Raw genomic sequence first — 14,474 nt, 5'->3', positions numbered from 1 at the left:
TGCAAATGTCTAACAACGAAGCAGCCGCCAATCGCTTCGTTTCCGAACTTCCGAACGGGGAACTCGAACCGTTTGAAAATCATGCTCCGTCGTTCCGGTGGTACTTTGTCCTGCTTTCCGTGGTTTCAGCGGTGCTGCGGCTTTGGTAATCCTGGATCATCAGAAACCGAATCGTCAGCCGAACTTCAGTTTTATGCCCTCACTAACCTAGCCTTGAAGATGAAGATGAATGGAGGAAGTAAAATCAATAAACTTAATGGCTTATTATGCTGATGAATGTGTTTATAATCAATTACAAAATTGTTAGCTCCGGTCTGTCTATTATTATTTCGTTTTACTTTGTGTTACAATCATGTGCCCGATGCACTTCTCGTAACCTTTCATCACTACCGATCAGGGAGCGATCAATATCAATTAGTATCCGATTCCGATTAGAAGAAGACTTCAGACTACGAAATCCGAATGTAATCCATCAAACGTTGCCTGCGGAGGATTGCCTGATTATATGACTACCAGATGCGCATATGGCCGCCCACGGGTTCTTGCTGAAGTGATTACATTTTATTAGACCTAAACATACGTTCTGGACGGCCCCCTATGAAGGACCCTGGAGCAGATGATCCACAAAGATTAATCGCTAAACTTTCCCGCAAGACGGAACTCGCGTGCGGACCAATTATCCCGGTCTAATGGCGCACGATGATGGTGTCGCGAATGCGAAGAATCACAGGCTCTGCCCTCGGGCTGTTGCTGCTGCGACTAAGGGTCTGTATCTGTGTGTGCCGCGGCACGGAACCGGCTTTAGAGAATGCAACAAATCGCTAATTACCGGAGTTTTGCCCTCGAGGAAAGGTTTCGATCGGGGGAGGACGAATGATCCGGCCCATCCGTGGCAAGGGCGTTATGACTACATCGTACCACTGTTGGCAGGGGTTCTGGAGAGGGGTTTGCGACCGACCCGTTCCCGTGCCCGTTGGCGTGAGTCATCTGGAGTACCTGTTGCGTTGGAAACGTTTGTGTGATAATATCCGTTCCGTAGTACGGAGTTTCAAATGTATGCATCGATCGGGTTAGGTGCAGCTTATAAAAACACCAGCTGGACAAAGCACTGGCACGTAGTTTGTGCGGTACTGGCTCGTTGAGAGCTGCGTGTAAGATGGCGTTCGTTTCGTGGATTTCGTTCTTAGTCGCGTTTGTGATAAGCGCTGGCCATTTGGCCGATGGTTGGAATCTTCCCAACACCCACTTTCAGCAAGGTGGTGGATTCGATAGTGCCACGGGTGGATTTCGCGGTGAAGATCAGCAGCAGCGGCAGGTTCTAGCGTATCCATGGCACGGCGGCAGTTCACCAGGTGGAAGCCAATCAGCTGGAGGTAGTAATTGAAACGAGAGGTGCCAATGGAAGGAACTTTCAAACATCTGTTCGAATTTCACCGGACTACAGGAGTGGCGGGCAGTTCGGGCTTTGCGGAGGGTAGATCCGTAGGATCGGGAGGGGTCGGATCGTTGCCATCGAGTCTGGCAGCAAGTCACAATGGTTTTCAACATCAATCTGGATTCAATGGTGGTGCAGGTATTGGCGAAAAATTCAAATAGATTTCAGATAGAGGGATCGATCATTAACTAAGTTTTTCACGGAATCAGGACTAAATCATGCTTACGATGGCGGTGGCGTGAATCAAGGTGCAAATAGTCAAGGTCAGTACGCATCACAACGTTTGCCGATAATGTATTCAAAAACAGGTTTCTCGACCGCAGGGTTTGGCGCTGGAAACGTTCAATCAAATACGCAGCCCGGGAACGGAGCACCTTCCGCAGGTCATGGTGCTTGGGGAGGCTACCACAACCACAACGGTGCTTGGGGAGGCTACGGTGGCGCGGTTCGTCCTGGCTACTTCGGAAGTCCTTTTGTCGCGGCCCCGCATCATTGGAAATACGGCCACACGTCGGGCCTGGGCGGACACGGCGGACACGGCTACCCTTGGTCTGGTCCGGGATACGTTTATCGAGTGCCGGTGGCACACGTCAACCCGGACGGCAGTTACTCCTTCCCGTACAATACGCCGCACGCATCCCGAGATGAGACTGGCGGCAACAGTGGAGCCGTGGCCGGAACGCACAGCCTTCCAAGTGGCGGAGTGAAACACAACGGACCGGACGTGGATCTGCGGACCAACGTTGGCCAAAGTGAGGGAAGCGGCGTGGCTGGGAACCTTAACCCGGCTGACTATGGCCCTCAGTCGATATACTCTCGCGGGAGACTCCCGTTTGTTCCGAACGCCAGTTTTGGCGCAGGTGAATCGCAAGGCCCCAGTGACGGCGCAGGCACTGCTTCCGGTTCGCCCGATCGCGGCCTCAGTTGGGCCAACAGAAACGGTGCAGATGGTGCGGCCATGTCGAGCCTGGCGGATTCCGATCAAAGCGCTCTCTCGGTTGTGGGTCTTCCGACAACACTGCCCACGGATACCACGGACTCCTTGGAAGGCTCTCGGGATCAGCTAGTGAGCAGATCCACCGAGCCATCCAACGATGTAAACCAACCGGTGAACAGGGTCAACGATGGCACCGTAGGCTTTGCAGGCTCCGCGCTGCAAGTGAATTCTTTGAACCGTCCCGGCTGGGATTCGTACAATAATGTGGCCGGCAGTGATGGTGCCTTTGGCGCAAACGGCGGCCTTTCTACCAATCAAGCGAGTGCGCCGTCTTTCACAACCCCACGCAGTTCCGAGGCCTCGTTGGATCCCGTGGTCACACGGCCGGTTAGTGATCCTTCGTACAATTTCGGACCTCAGGATCCACGTGGATCGGGTTCGCCTTCCTTCAACGACGGAGCTGGTTGGGGTGGAGTTCAATCGGGAGGTGGCATTGGGCCGCTTCAACAAGGAGCTGTAAACGCTGCCGACGGTCTGCAAGGTCGTAACAACGAAGGGAACACTCAGCGCAACGGAGGGGACAATGCATACTTCCAGCCATCCTTCGGAGCCGGAAATTTCAGACCGGCCGGTGGTAGTGCACTGAACCCCGGAGGTGGTACTTTCGGGCTTGGGGCGAATAATCTGGGACCGGCGGGAAATGACAGGGCGTACCGGTTTGGCTACCGTACACCGGACTCGGTCCGCGAGGAGTCTGCCGATGCCGGGGGCAATGTGCGGGGTTCGTATGCGTACAACAACGCCGCCGGTCGTCACGATCTGCAGTATGTCGCTGGAAGTGGAACCGGGTTTCGTGCAACCGGTGGAAGTCTCTCGGTACCGAACGGACTGTCGGGCACCGGTGGCAACCAGCAGTTCGCATCGGGCGAAGGACGTAAGTTTGGGTTCAACGGTCAGGGTGGATTCACCGCAAATCGTCAGCCGTCAGCTTTCGCAGGGCAAGCTGGTGGTCAAGGGGGAAACTTTGGAGCAACTCATCAAACTGTGACCAGAAGTCCGCAAACGGTTCCCTCTAGTGTTTACCCGCAGTCAGGAAGTGACCAACGCGTGGCTGCCAATTCCGATGACAACTCCTTCAGTGGTTCCGGTGACGGCCAATCAATCGAAGGAAGTGGACTGGACACCACCGTCGGTTCCGGTGACTATGTGGGCCAATCAACGGGAAGGGCTTTCCCGGCCGAAGCAAATGGAAGCCGAACCGGGGAACGATATTTTTAAGGAATCCCAAATGACAATAAATGACGTTCTTTTTATTGTATCGCGTGCAACGCGAGGTGTCGGAAGCGATTGGCCTCTGTTACAACACTCGATTCCGAAGGTCCAACACAAGACTGGACCCGGCAGGAAGGGTCAAGCTAACCGTTGTGTCTGGGTTGACGAGAACCCGCGTACCGGTACAGTGCATGTCCTGTTTTTCGCCCGTGATCACGTCACAATACTCACCGGCCGGTAGGCATGTCCTCACCAAGAGGTCCTGTGTAACCGTCCCCGCATTGAACACCGCGAATCCGATGTTTCCTCGGCAGAAGGCAAACGTTTCGTTTGTAGCCTGAACATCCGTTAGGCTGGCTGGCAGGACGAAATTTCTATGGGCCACCAATCGACGGAACACCGGCCAACGGTGCTCACATATCCAGCCATTCAGACAGGATCCGTTTTTGGCGAACCCTGGCGGAAGAATCTGCTCGAGCGCATCGGCAGGTGGTCCCTGATCGGTAGTCTCGAATGCGAACGAGCTCATCAACCGCACCGTTCCGTAATCATTGGCCAACGTGAAGGCCACAGCTTGCACATACCGGGGCAGATCCTTGTGTGTGAGGATCAGCTCGCTGGCGGCACCGTAACTGCGCTGATTGCCGTGGCTATCGACAAACACCAATGCCGATTCGGAAGCTATCAAGCCGAACTGCGTGGCGTTAGCTGCGGCCAACGCCTGTAAGTTGCTTGCGGGAAGCGCACTGCGGAAGATGCTGCCGACGTACAGGGAGTACTTGAATTCCGTTACCGTCCCAAGACCGGTATACTGGGCGCTGCAAATCGAGACGAGTGCTAGTTTTCAATCTCTTTGACCAACCTATTCAGTACAACTTACGCTGTAACGGATTCGCCACCGAGATCAATAACTTCCTGGTAAATGAAGGGCGTTGCAAAAGGGGGATAGTCGAACAGGATGTTCAGTGGCTTAAGCTTTTGGTAGATGGTGGCCAAGTCGCCCGGCCACATGTGTTTGCTAGCATCCATTCGAAAGCCGGCCACTCCCAGGTCGATGAGTCGATTCATCAGGTTGACAATCTGCTGCTGCACGTACGGTTCCGTTTGGTTTAGGTCCGGCAGCCCTCCGAGTTGGCAGTTGCGTACCTCGGAAGCGTTTTGGTAACTAGCGATCAGACAGTCCGGATGGAAATGTGTCCGATTGAACGGTACTCCCGGGTAAAGGCGCCTCGAAGGGTCGCTTGGCGATCCGCCCGTACCGTAGAACGGTACACTGGTCCCATTGGCGGCCATGTGATTAGCGACAATGTCCACGTAGATTCTTACTTGTGCCCGCTGACAGCGACGTACCATTTCTGCAAACTGGCGCTCATCGCCTGATCGAGAGCGTATTTTGTAGGAGATGGGTTGATATCGTTCCGACCACGGACGATTAGGCGCCCGGATGGCCTCGCTAACGGGCGACACCTGCACCCCGCCGTATCCGGCCGGGCCAAGCACTGTCTCGCATTCCAGCGCAATGTCCTCGAACTTCCATTCGAACAGATGCACGATCACGTTGCGGCCGGGATAGAAGTGAGGATTCTTGCGATCACTAGAATTGGCTGCTGCGGGCACGTCGGTGATGTTGGGTAAATTGACCAGGACATCCGCCAGTCCGCTCGCCAGAGTGTTAAGTCCCCGCGAGAGTCGCTCGGCTCGGCTGGAGGAAAGATTACGCCACAATTGGGGACTAGCGACAGTCTGAATGGTCTGTGCGAACTGTTCAATTCCGCTGTGCATGCCAGGGACCAGGTTGGCGAGTCGATTGTATCCACTGGAAACGAGTTTGCGTAAGGAGTTGGCAGTATTTTGAAGATTGGCCAATGGGCTCAGCTGGGACCCGCCGTCTAGCACCGAAAGGGAGCCATTTGCCGCGCCAAGTCTCTCGAGTTGCTGCAGCAGCGGTATCGGAGACAGAAACGCTAGCCGTGGAATGGCCGGTAAAGCGGGTACAGGGTTAGCGGCCAACAAAACTGGACCTGTCTCGCCCGCTCCGAAGCGATTGGAACCGGGAGTAACTCTGCCTTGGAGCAAGTTTGATGCGCTGTTCCGGAATCGATCTGCCAAGCTGGCGAACGGATTGGTTGACGATGGACCGCTGGCCTGAGGTGCCTGCACTCCGAAGGAAGCTCTTCCAGACAACGGATTAACCGAGGCATTCAGCAGACCGTTTGCGAATCCGAATGCACCAGCGTTTCCGAGCGAAGGAAGCGTAAATGGCCCCAGCTGCAGGGCGTAAGATATGTCCGCGGTGCTGAAAGTAGCCAAAAGAATGAAAAGCCCCAACGGAACGTCGCCATGGTTAAATGAGCACAGCCGCTTGGCCGTACCTTCGAGGGTGTGTTTTATATGCCATTCGACACGTGTGAATTGAAAATTACTTGCGATATGTACACAGTTTGCTGCTTAAAGATGCAAAATATTGCTTTCCGTTCGATAATTTTTTTCGGCTCACCGAATGAGTTAGAATGAGACGTACTTTTGCCATTTGCATCTGTTTGGTCTTTCGCGCGAACAACATTGTTGTTCGAAGTGCAAATCCGGGATTTTGCATGGCCCATGTCCAGATTTTTGGGGAGTTTTCGTCAGCATTTTCACCGTCCCAATTAAACTTTCGTCGCCGCAGGGTTTCGTCGCAGGGTTAGGGTTTGGGGTAAACGTCAAACCAGTAAATGTTGCGCTGGGCATCGAAGGGTTTGCTTTGAGGCGAACTGTCAAAACCTCGCATCGTGTTCAGGATCATAACAAAAGATTTTTACCGGGCAAAAATTACGAAATGGTGCGAAAACTGAAATTCCACGAGCAGAAGCTGCTGAAAAAGGTGGACTTCTTCAACTGGAAGGAAACGAACAGTCTGCACGAGGGCAAAGTGATGCGCAAGTACAATCTGCAGAAGCGGAGCGACTACACAGCGTACAATCATCTGGCGCGCCAGATCCGGGAGCTGGCTCGCAAAATCGCGGACATCGACCCGAAGCACCCGTTCCGGACGGAGATGAGCGCTCTGCTGCTGGAGAAGCTGTACGTGATAGGGCTGATACCGACCAAGTGGGACCTGGAACTCGCGAACAACATCAGTGCGTCTTCGTTCTGCCGCCGGCGACTCCCGCTGGTGCTGGTGCGGAACAAAATGTCCGAGAACCTGAACCACGCCACCCAAATGGTGGAACATGGGCATGTACGGGTGGGGGTGGAAGTGGTCAAGGACCCAGCCTTCCTGGTCTCACGCACGTTGGAGGACTTCGTGACGTGGGTTGACGGTTCCGCGATCCGCAAACATTTGCTGGAGTACAACGATATGCGAGACGATTTCGAACTGTAATAAAGCTAACTGCACTGCTAAGTTTTAAACTTTTATTGGGTATTCTTACCGTAATTATTACGTACATTTAGTTGGATTATTATGCTGAACTTGCTTCTATTTCCTACTCTTGGTTAGATTCAGACAAACAAAATCAACGCAAGGTAGCGTTAGAAATCATTCCCAAATACGCACGTCGCACGCCGGAATGTGCGCCACGATGAGTGCCGCACGTTCAGATGACGACGACTCGGAGAACTCCGGTGTAAACCGACGTTCAGTTTCCTCCCAAACTGTGTGGTCGGTGATGTAAAACGATAAATGGTCTGACAGGAATTGCGTGCAATAAGGTCTTTTGGGTTCCCCTGCATTCTTAATAGTTGGAGCTATGTTTTGGTGATACATACGCATGACCAAACTGCTGGCTCGTGCCAATCCCGGTTAGCTTATGTAAAATTTAAACCTCAACCTTAATCGACTCCTTGATGGGATCGCCGTTTGCTGCATCACCACCAGCGACTGCTCCTCCGTTTGTGGCACTGGCCGCACTTTTTACGCCCGCCTTGCTGTCACCCGCGTTTCCGCCATCGTCCTTCTCCAGACCGTTCTTTTCGGTGTGTCGGAACTTATCGTACCGATCAAGCATTGCCTCCTTCTCGTCATCCTCTTCATCCACTTCACTCACGCCGCGCAGCAAATCGCCCAGTTCGTCGTTATCGACTACTTGCCACAGCTGATCGTCGTTTGCATCTTCTGGCAAGAGACTGGACTCGACGTTGAGAATCCCAGCCGTGTCGTTAGTGGACGGCTTTCCGCCTGCGTTCTTGCCTTCGACCACGGTGGCATTTGAAGTGTTAGATACTGTGGTGGTGGCCGCACTGCCCGACGCCGTTGAAGTGTCCTTGGCCAGTGTGTCTGTGGCGGCGGGCTTCTTTTCCGTGCCCGCACTAGCGAGGGTTCCGGTGGAGGATGTTGTTGCCTTCGCGCTGTCCGAGTTCACATCGGCACTCTTTTTCTCGTCATCTGTGAAAAAATATCAAAGTTGTGTTAGAAAGAAATCAATAATACTCATGAATGCTCCATACCTTTTTTGGCGCTGGCCGCTTCCTTGTCGCCCTTCAGCTTCTTCTTGTGAATACGTTCCGCTTGCTCTCGGAGCTTTTTGTCGTTCCGAAAGCGAATGTAGAGCTTCAGATGAGATCGCTTCTTGCAGTGATCGCGCAGTGCTTTGTCCTGGCTTTCTATACGGCGCGGGAGATAGATGTTGCACAGCTCGCAGTATTGCACTTCCACCTTTTTGACGTGCTCTTCGCCAATAATCATCTGCAGCTCATCATCATCATCTTCGTCGTCATCGTCTTCGTCTTCCTCATCCGTACCGGCCCGTCCGAGCAGTGTATCGAAGTCACGCCGTTTCTTGCTTGTCGAGCTACCGCCATCTTCTTTTGTTCCACCGTCACATAGTTCGTCCACCTTGCCAACCTCGTCTACCGTGGTCAGATTCTCCAAATCGACTAGCTCACCCAAGTCGACCGGTGTCTCGTCCCCGGAATCTTCCTTCGTCGTCGAAGCGTACCGCTCGACGCGGGCCTTTATCTTGAGGTGGTCGAGCGAGGCACGGTGCATTTCGTACGCCATCGGGCTCTTGAATCCGATCTTGCACACGCTGCAGTACGGCATCAGAAACTTTTTCATTTCCTTGTGACCCTCGGACTGCTGATGGGTGACCCGTGGCTGGCGGTAGTTTAAGCGGCACAGCATACAGAATGCGGCACGCTGCGATTTACCGTCCTCTCCGTCCGCACCGTCTTCCGACTTCTCGTCCACATCCTTTTGCGCGTTGCGCTGGGCTGCACGCATTTCCAGAAGCCGCTCTCGACACTTTTGCGAAAGCTGACGCATTTTCAGCTTGTGCTGCCGTCCGTAGAGGTGGGCTTGATACTCCTATAACGATGCAATTAACAAGTGTTAGCTTGGCGCGCACGATGTACCACATTTCGACACCGTCTCTTCATACCTTAAACGTTACACACTTCATGTTGCAGTGAGTGCAGGTCAGCTTAATGAATGACGACGATCGATATTTGGTGGTGATCTTCGTCGATGGTCGCTTTTCACCATCATCGTCCACCAGCGACTTGCGATCGTCAGAAGATTTCTCACTTCCTGTAGAGATCTTTTTCTTAACCGCCACTTTTGCGACAGCTTGCTTCTTGGAGTCGTCTTCATCGCCGCCCGCAGTTCCTATGTGGGACAGGGAATAACACATATGAGCGTCTATGAGGTGAGCAGATATTTTGTCCACATGCCACATGGTGTGAACATAAAATATTGATACACAATTTGCAACACGTTTGCCCTTCTTATGAATACGTATGTTTGTTTTCTTCATCTCACCGAATCCCTCTCGTGTATCTGTTTACCTGGGGAGTCGGTCTCTTTTTCCTCTTTTCTGATTTCCTTTTTCTTCGCGGAAGTATCTGGAACATCGTCATCATGATTCTGGTCCGATTTATCTTCCTCCTCCTTTACCGATCTCGGCAACGAAGCCTTTTTCGGCTTCTTGGGAGTTGGCTCATCCTCTTCGTCTTCTTCCTCTTCCACAGCATCCTCCTCTTCTTCGTCGTCGTCATCCTCGTTATCAGACAGACCATCGTCATCCAGGTCTTTGGCGGCCTGCAGTGCCTTCTTGATAAGCGTCCTTGACGAAGATGATGAGTGGTGATAGAAAGGGGGTTAAGGGAAACGGTTCGAGCATGCCCGTACTAGCGTGCGACTTACTTTCTGGACAAATTGTCCATTGGACGCTTCGTGCCTATGCCACTGCTGGAGATACGGCTGCGAATGTCCCCACGACCCCGGATCGACGGGAAGCGTCGATTGTGCAGTGAAAGGGGCGGCCTCATATCCGGCCGCCGATGGTGCAGCATGCGCGTATTGAGCATGCCGCGCCGACCGTCGGACCGATAGTTGGAGATTCGACCTCGCATCGTGGTACCGCGTCGGTGCATTCCGCTGAGCGAACCGCCCCCGCCGAGCGGCCGACTGCCGCTCATGGGCGGGCGCATCATCGAGCGACTGCCATTGTTGCTGCTGCTGCGCATGATCACCGATCGGGGGGGCCCCATGCTGCTAGTGGTGTTGTCCCGTGACCTGTAAGAACTACCCGAATCGCCTCCCATTCCACCGTGGCTTCGGTTGCTGCTGCTGCTGCGATGGTGGTGATCGAACTTGTTCCGACTGGAGCCAGTGTCGTTTCCGACGCCGCCACCACCCGACGACGTCGAGTGATGGTCGTTGGAGCTTCCGCGCTTGTCGTACGAAGAACCGGAATCGTGATAGCGACTCGAGGACGATCCACCGCGCCCGCCGGAACTGCCACTGCCATAATCTCGCCGCGAACTTCCTCCACCCTGTGATCCACACGATCGATTTCGCATAACAAGGCGTTTTTTTTCAGGAGTAGAGAAGTATTGTGCGACAGAACAGCAGCGGAACACGGTGAATTATTATTGTGTTGGTGTGTTGATGGGCCGTCGTTGTGGTTCCGATAATCGATCGTTGCAGTTATTGGTTGAAGAGATATGCGCGTTAGAATATCGTTTGGTTAAGGCTGGTTTAAACATGTAAAAAAGTATGTGTTTCATTTACTATATGCTGCCGCCGCCATTGTAGCGCAGGTAAGTTGAAAATATAGCAGCAGAAGATGCTTTGGCGAAAAGTATGGTGCTATAATTTGCATTTAACGGAACAATCGCACAAAGAATGCTTAAATCGGTGCATTTTCCTCCGGATCATCTCCGATCAATTCACATTCGTCCACTTGCTTCTTTCTCTGCATTTCCTCTCCTTCCGTCCGGCCTGTTTCATACACCAGATTGGCATTCCTCGTCCCAGCTATCGGTTCGTTGTAGGTAAACGGACAACATCGATCGTCGCGCACCTTCGACTGTTTCGCTTCCCATGAGTTACCGACATTCGCCAATGTCCTTCACCGATAACGTCGCTCCCGCTGGAAATGGCCTTCCCGAATGGAAACGACTCCCCCTTCGCAGGGAGCATCACTTTCATCACAAAAAGATGGACTATTTGCCGAATCTACTCAATCGTTGCCCTGCGCCTCTCCCAATACGATCCTTCAGCATTCCGTGTTCCGCGCGCGTTGCGACAACAACACAAATTAACACAAACAACATCGTGCGCCCCTTTGGCCTGCCGTATCTACGATTCACACACGGTGCTCTTATGTCCAATCGAAGCTCTGTGAAATGATGCAGTGTTTGTAAACCACTGTCGGTGGGGGGTTCAGTATTTGCTTTTGGTCGGTTGAACTCGCTAATCCTTCGATCTTTTTGCTCCCAATTGGATACAAGCATCGGCACAGCTTCCAACTTGGGTTGTAATGAAAAATAATATGTCAAATGTCCGCTACTGTATATATCTCTCGCTTTGCTGACGAACATTCCACATAACTCGATTCTGTTTGTTGCGATGGCGCTTGGGCATTCGCCCGAATGTTTGTGCCGTTTCCGCATGCTAACGATCGTTTTGCAGAACACCGAAGAACCAGAACACGAGTGAATGCTAACGGTAGGGTAAACATAAGAAGGAACTTTCAAGGATTCTGTCGAAACTCGGAGCTGTACTCTCGAGAGTTCGGCCCGCTGCAGTTGACGACATTTTCTGTGCTGGCCAGAGAACCGTCCAGCCAATGGCTCCATTGGGGGAGCTAAGAACAACAGTATCACGTGCTACGTGCAGTGTATGTAACATGTTCTTTTCCATCCTTCCGCTCTCTGCAACCGCAAATGCGGACCATTGGGGAGGCGATCATGCGCTCACCCTTTCGTTTTCATGGAAGAAAGTCGTGCGACTTTGTTACCGTTTGTTCTTTAAATTATCACAAGTGGCGCCACCTTCCATCTCTTCTTCGCGAAAGTATCGGATATCGTTCGTTTAGGTAGAGAACGGAATAAAGAAAAAGTTTATCAATATGCATGTATAACTCAATGGAACAATAAATGAAATTCGGATTTGAAATCGTATTGCTATCGTATCAGTTACTGTTACGCGGCCAAGATCTTTCGCGTAAGATCGATCGTGCAAAGTTACGTAAGCAATTTTTATAATGACCTGCATCGAAATTTACGAGACCGCTGCTACATTATACACTCTTATCACAGGCCGGGCGTCGATGGTACATACAACCCTGGAGAATAGATAATCTAAATCGTTCTATCTGCTAGCAATTACCTGTGAGGTGTGATCGTTTCGAGGACGCTTCCTGTCCGGCGAGCGACGGTCGCGGTTGTCCTGCAAAGCAGAATATCGTTACTATCAATCAACAAAAGGACTAGACAAGCGCACGACAGTATTTTCCAACAGTCAAACGGTGGCCTTGCCCCGTTTCCGCCCCGATTCCTCTTACCTCGTACTTGGACGTGTTGGCTCGCTTGTAGCTGTCGTTTCGGTTATCGTGCCGCGAATACCGCGAGTCGCCATCGTAACGGGATGAGTTTCGCGAGTCGTAACCACCGCCGCTACCGCCACTACCTCCTCTGCCGCCCCCGCTGTAGCGATTGTTTCTGGAGTCGTTCCGGTTGTCATAGTTGCTATTATGGTTCGAACCATGATAACTGCCACTGCTGTGGTACGAGCTACGTATGCCCCCTCGAGAACTTCCTCCCCGCGAATGGTAGCCGCCCCGGGTGCCCCGTGGTAGGACCATCTTAAGTACCGATCGACTTTTCGAATCACTGATATCCGACCCTGGTTTCCGATTCAATAGTTTCCCCAGATTACAGGTGCGATGCATAGAGGTTTGAAACGGAAAAAATAGACGAAGCCGGGATAAAAGGAGGGATAAATGCAGCCCAAGCGAACATGGCGGAAGACCGGTGGCCGCACCGCCATTGCTCGCATGACTCGTCGGAGGAAAAACCGTATTACCTGCTGTACCAACAGTTCCCACTAACAATTTTTACTCACTATCGAAAGTCCTTGAACTTTGTCCTCGTTTAAACACAAATTACTCAAAAAATTACTCTATTATTGTTAGTTAAAATCGTGTTTTTCACCAGCAGCAAATTTTCACGCACGCTTGAGAAAATTTTCCGTTTGACAGCCAGCGTCAGCGCCACCAGCGCCAGGTGGCGAAGCGGACGAACTACTCCGCTGTCAAATTCAAATTCATTTTCGATCATGCCAACTGTCGAATGGGAAAGACAAAATGCAGCTTACGATAATTTTTTGGTGTTTTAATAATGTAATATGTTTAATAGTTATTTATTTTAATGTTTTTTATCGTTTTTAAGAATCGTTCGTTGAATCGATGAGTTTGATGTAGAAGCAAGTGCATTTCCTTCAGAAACGTAGCAGGGGAGGCATTACTGTACGTTGCGAAAGGGCACAGATGATTCGTCTCGCTCTAGCGTCAGCTATCTCTTTCCCGTCGAAAGTCAGATATTAGAGACCAGGAACGCAAAATGCAGGTTTGCGAACCTGCAAGCGAAAACCAGGGACCGGGAACGCAGAGGTTTCACAGGTTTCAACATCTTCAGTTGGTCAGAAAGTGCAGAGTCCAAAAAACTAAAATTCGAACGAGGAGGAAATATTTGAAACTTCCCGTGTCTCGCTACAACAAACAAATAAACAATAATAGCGTTCAAGCTGAAAATTAGAGTGGTGCTTTAGTCCAACATTTCCAACTTTTTCCGGGAACGGACGTATTTTCCCGTCGAATTTCACGCGTACGGTAAATTTTCACTGTTTTGCCGAACATCCGAAAAGGAAGTAGTTAAAACTGCTCGTAGCTCCAAAAGGTGTTTGTTTCGCCACAATAATAATGTGAGATAAATTCCGTGTTGAACGCAGAAAACATTAGTATTGTTACTAATATTATTACTAAAGCGGGAAGGGTGTGTTGAAGTTGTATTTTGTGCGGTGATAAGTGAACTTCATCAGTTTCTGAGCGTTTACCGGCAAATTCGCCGGCCAATTAAAAGCAGCTGTTTTTGTTCTGAAGTGTGTGTTGTGCATTGTGATAAAGGCAATAAAGGAGCCATCGTTTGATTGTGCGAATCGAAGAACGCAAAAAGTGGTCCACTTTTCCATTTCTTCAAGTGTGCAGATTTCCATAGTCAAAGTGGAATGTGTTGGTGATAACGAGCTTGCGACAAAAGGTTCTTCCGGCCGGATTTTACCGCTTAATTGGGCGTCCCGTAGTGCATTGCACTTTTTCCTTTGTATTTCGATAGAAATCTAACATGGCGAACGTGGTAGTGATGGAAACCCCATTGATGTTCCAAATCTGTGGGGTTTTGAGGTACATTATGCATTAACAAAAATAAATCAAAGTGGGCATCCTGTAGAGAATAGAAGAGAACAAGTAAGCGCTTCCGTAGTTTCTCTTAAGAGTGATTTCATCGCGCCGGATATTGTCGATTCTGCAATCTTTATCTCGATATTTCTTCTTTTTAGTATGGTTT

At 51.1% G+C, this 14,474-nt stretch overlaps 4 protein-coding genes across 5 annotated transcripts; 2 read left to right on the top strand and 2 right to left on the bottom strand.

The window, feature by feature from the left end:
• Nucleotides 1–1,131: 1,131 nt before the first annotated feature.
• LOC131206556 (uncharacterized PE-PGRS family protein PE_PGRS54-like) lies at nucleotides 1,132–3,709 on the top strand. Its single transcript, XM_058199146.1, has 4 exons — nucleotides 1,132–1,373; nucleotides 1,445–1,573; nucleotides 1,645–1,698; nucleotides 1,759–3,709. The coding sequence occupies exons 1-4, from the start codon at nucleotides 1,157–1,159 to the stop codon at nucleotides 3,648–3,650; spliced, it is 2,292 nt and encodes a 763-aa protein (XP_058055129.1). The 5' UTR covers nucleotides 1,132–1,156; the 3' UTR covers nucleotides 3,651–3,709.
• Nucleotides 3,710–3,729: 20 nt separating this feature from the next.
• On the bottom strand, nucleotides 3,730–6,042 carry LOC131216025 (alpha-amylase 1-like). The gene is made up of 3 exons (XM_058210421.1): nucleotides 6,017–6,042; nucleotides 4,525–5,940; nucleotides 3,730–4,462 (listed from the first exon to the last, which is right to left on the bottom strand). The coding sequence occupies exons 1-3, from the start codon at nucleotides 6,040–6,042 to the stop codon at nucleotides 3,730–3,732; spliced, it is 2,175 nt and encodes a 724-aa protein (XP_058066404.1).
• Nucleotides 6,043–6,428: 386 nt separating this feature from the next.
• Nucleotides 6,429–7,017, top strand: LOC131216691 (U3 small nucleolar ribonucleoprotein protein IMP3). Its single transcript, XM_058211247.1, has one exon. It carries the CDS (start codon nucleotides 6,463–6,465, stop codon nucleotides 7,006–7,008), a length of 546 nt encoding a protein of 181 aa, XP_058067230.1. The 5' UTR covers nucleotides 6,429–6,462; the 3' UTR covers nucleotides 7,009–7,017.
• A 33-nt stretch (nucleotides 7,018–7,050) lies between these two features.
• Nucleotides 7,051–13,091, bottom strand: LOC131216160 (uncharacterized). 2 transcript variants are annotated; one of them, XM_058210613.1, is made up of 8 exons: nucleotides 12,937–13,091; nucleotides 12,416–12,756; nucleotides 12,241–12,300; nucleotides 9,769–10,400; nucleotides 9,411–9,688; nucleotides 9,005–9,231; nucleotides 8,073–8,931; nucleotides 7,051–8,010 (listed from the first exon to the last, which is right to left on the bottom strand). In XM_058210613.1, exons 2-8 carry the CDS (start codon nucleotides 12,713–12,715, stop codon nucleotides 7,445–7,447), a joined length of 2,922 nt encoding a protein of 973 aa, XP_058066596.1. In that variant the 5' UTR covers nucleotides 12,716–12,756; nucleotides 12,937–13,091; the 3' UTR covers nucleotides 7,051–7,444. The 2 variants fall into 2 exon arrangements, with proteins under 2 accessions (XP_058066596.1, XP_058066678.1); XM_058210695.1 differs by lacking the exons at nucleotides 12,416–12,756; nucleotides 12,937–13,091 and having other exon boundaries at nucleotides 9,769–11,912; nucleotides 12,241–12,262.
• Nucleotides 13,092–14,474: the final 1,383 nt, after the last annotated feature.

Source organism: Anopheles bellator, chromosome 1 (assembly GCF_943735745.2).
Source record: "Anopheles bellator chromosome 1, idAnoBellAS_SP24_06.2, whole genome shotgun sequence".
In the NCBI taxonomy this organism is placed as follows: domain Eukaryota; kingdom Metazoa; phylum Arthropoda; class Insecta; order Diptera; family Culicidae; genus Anopheles; species Anopheles bellator.
The sequence above is the reverse complement of the archived record's forward strand: the minus strand, read 5'-3'. Positions and strand labels throughout refer to the sequence as shown.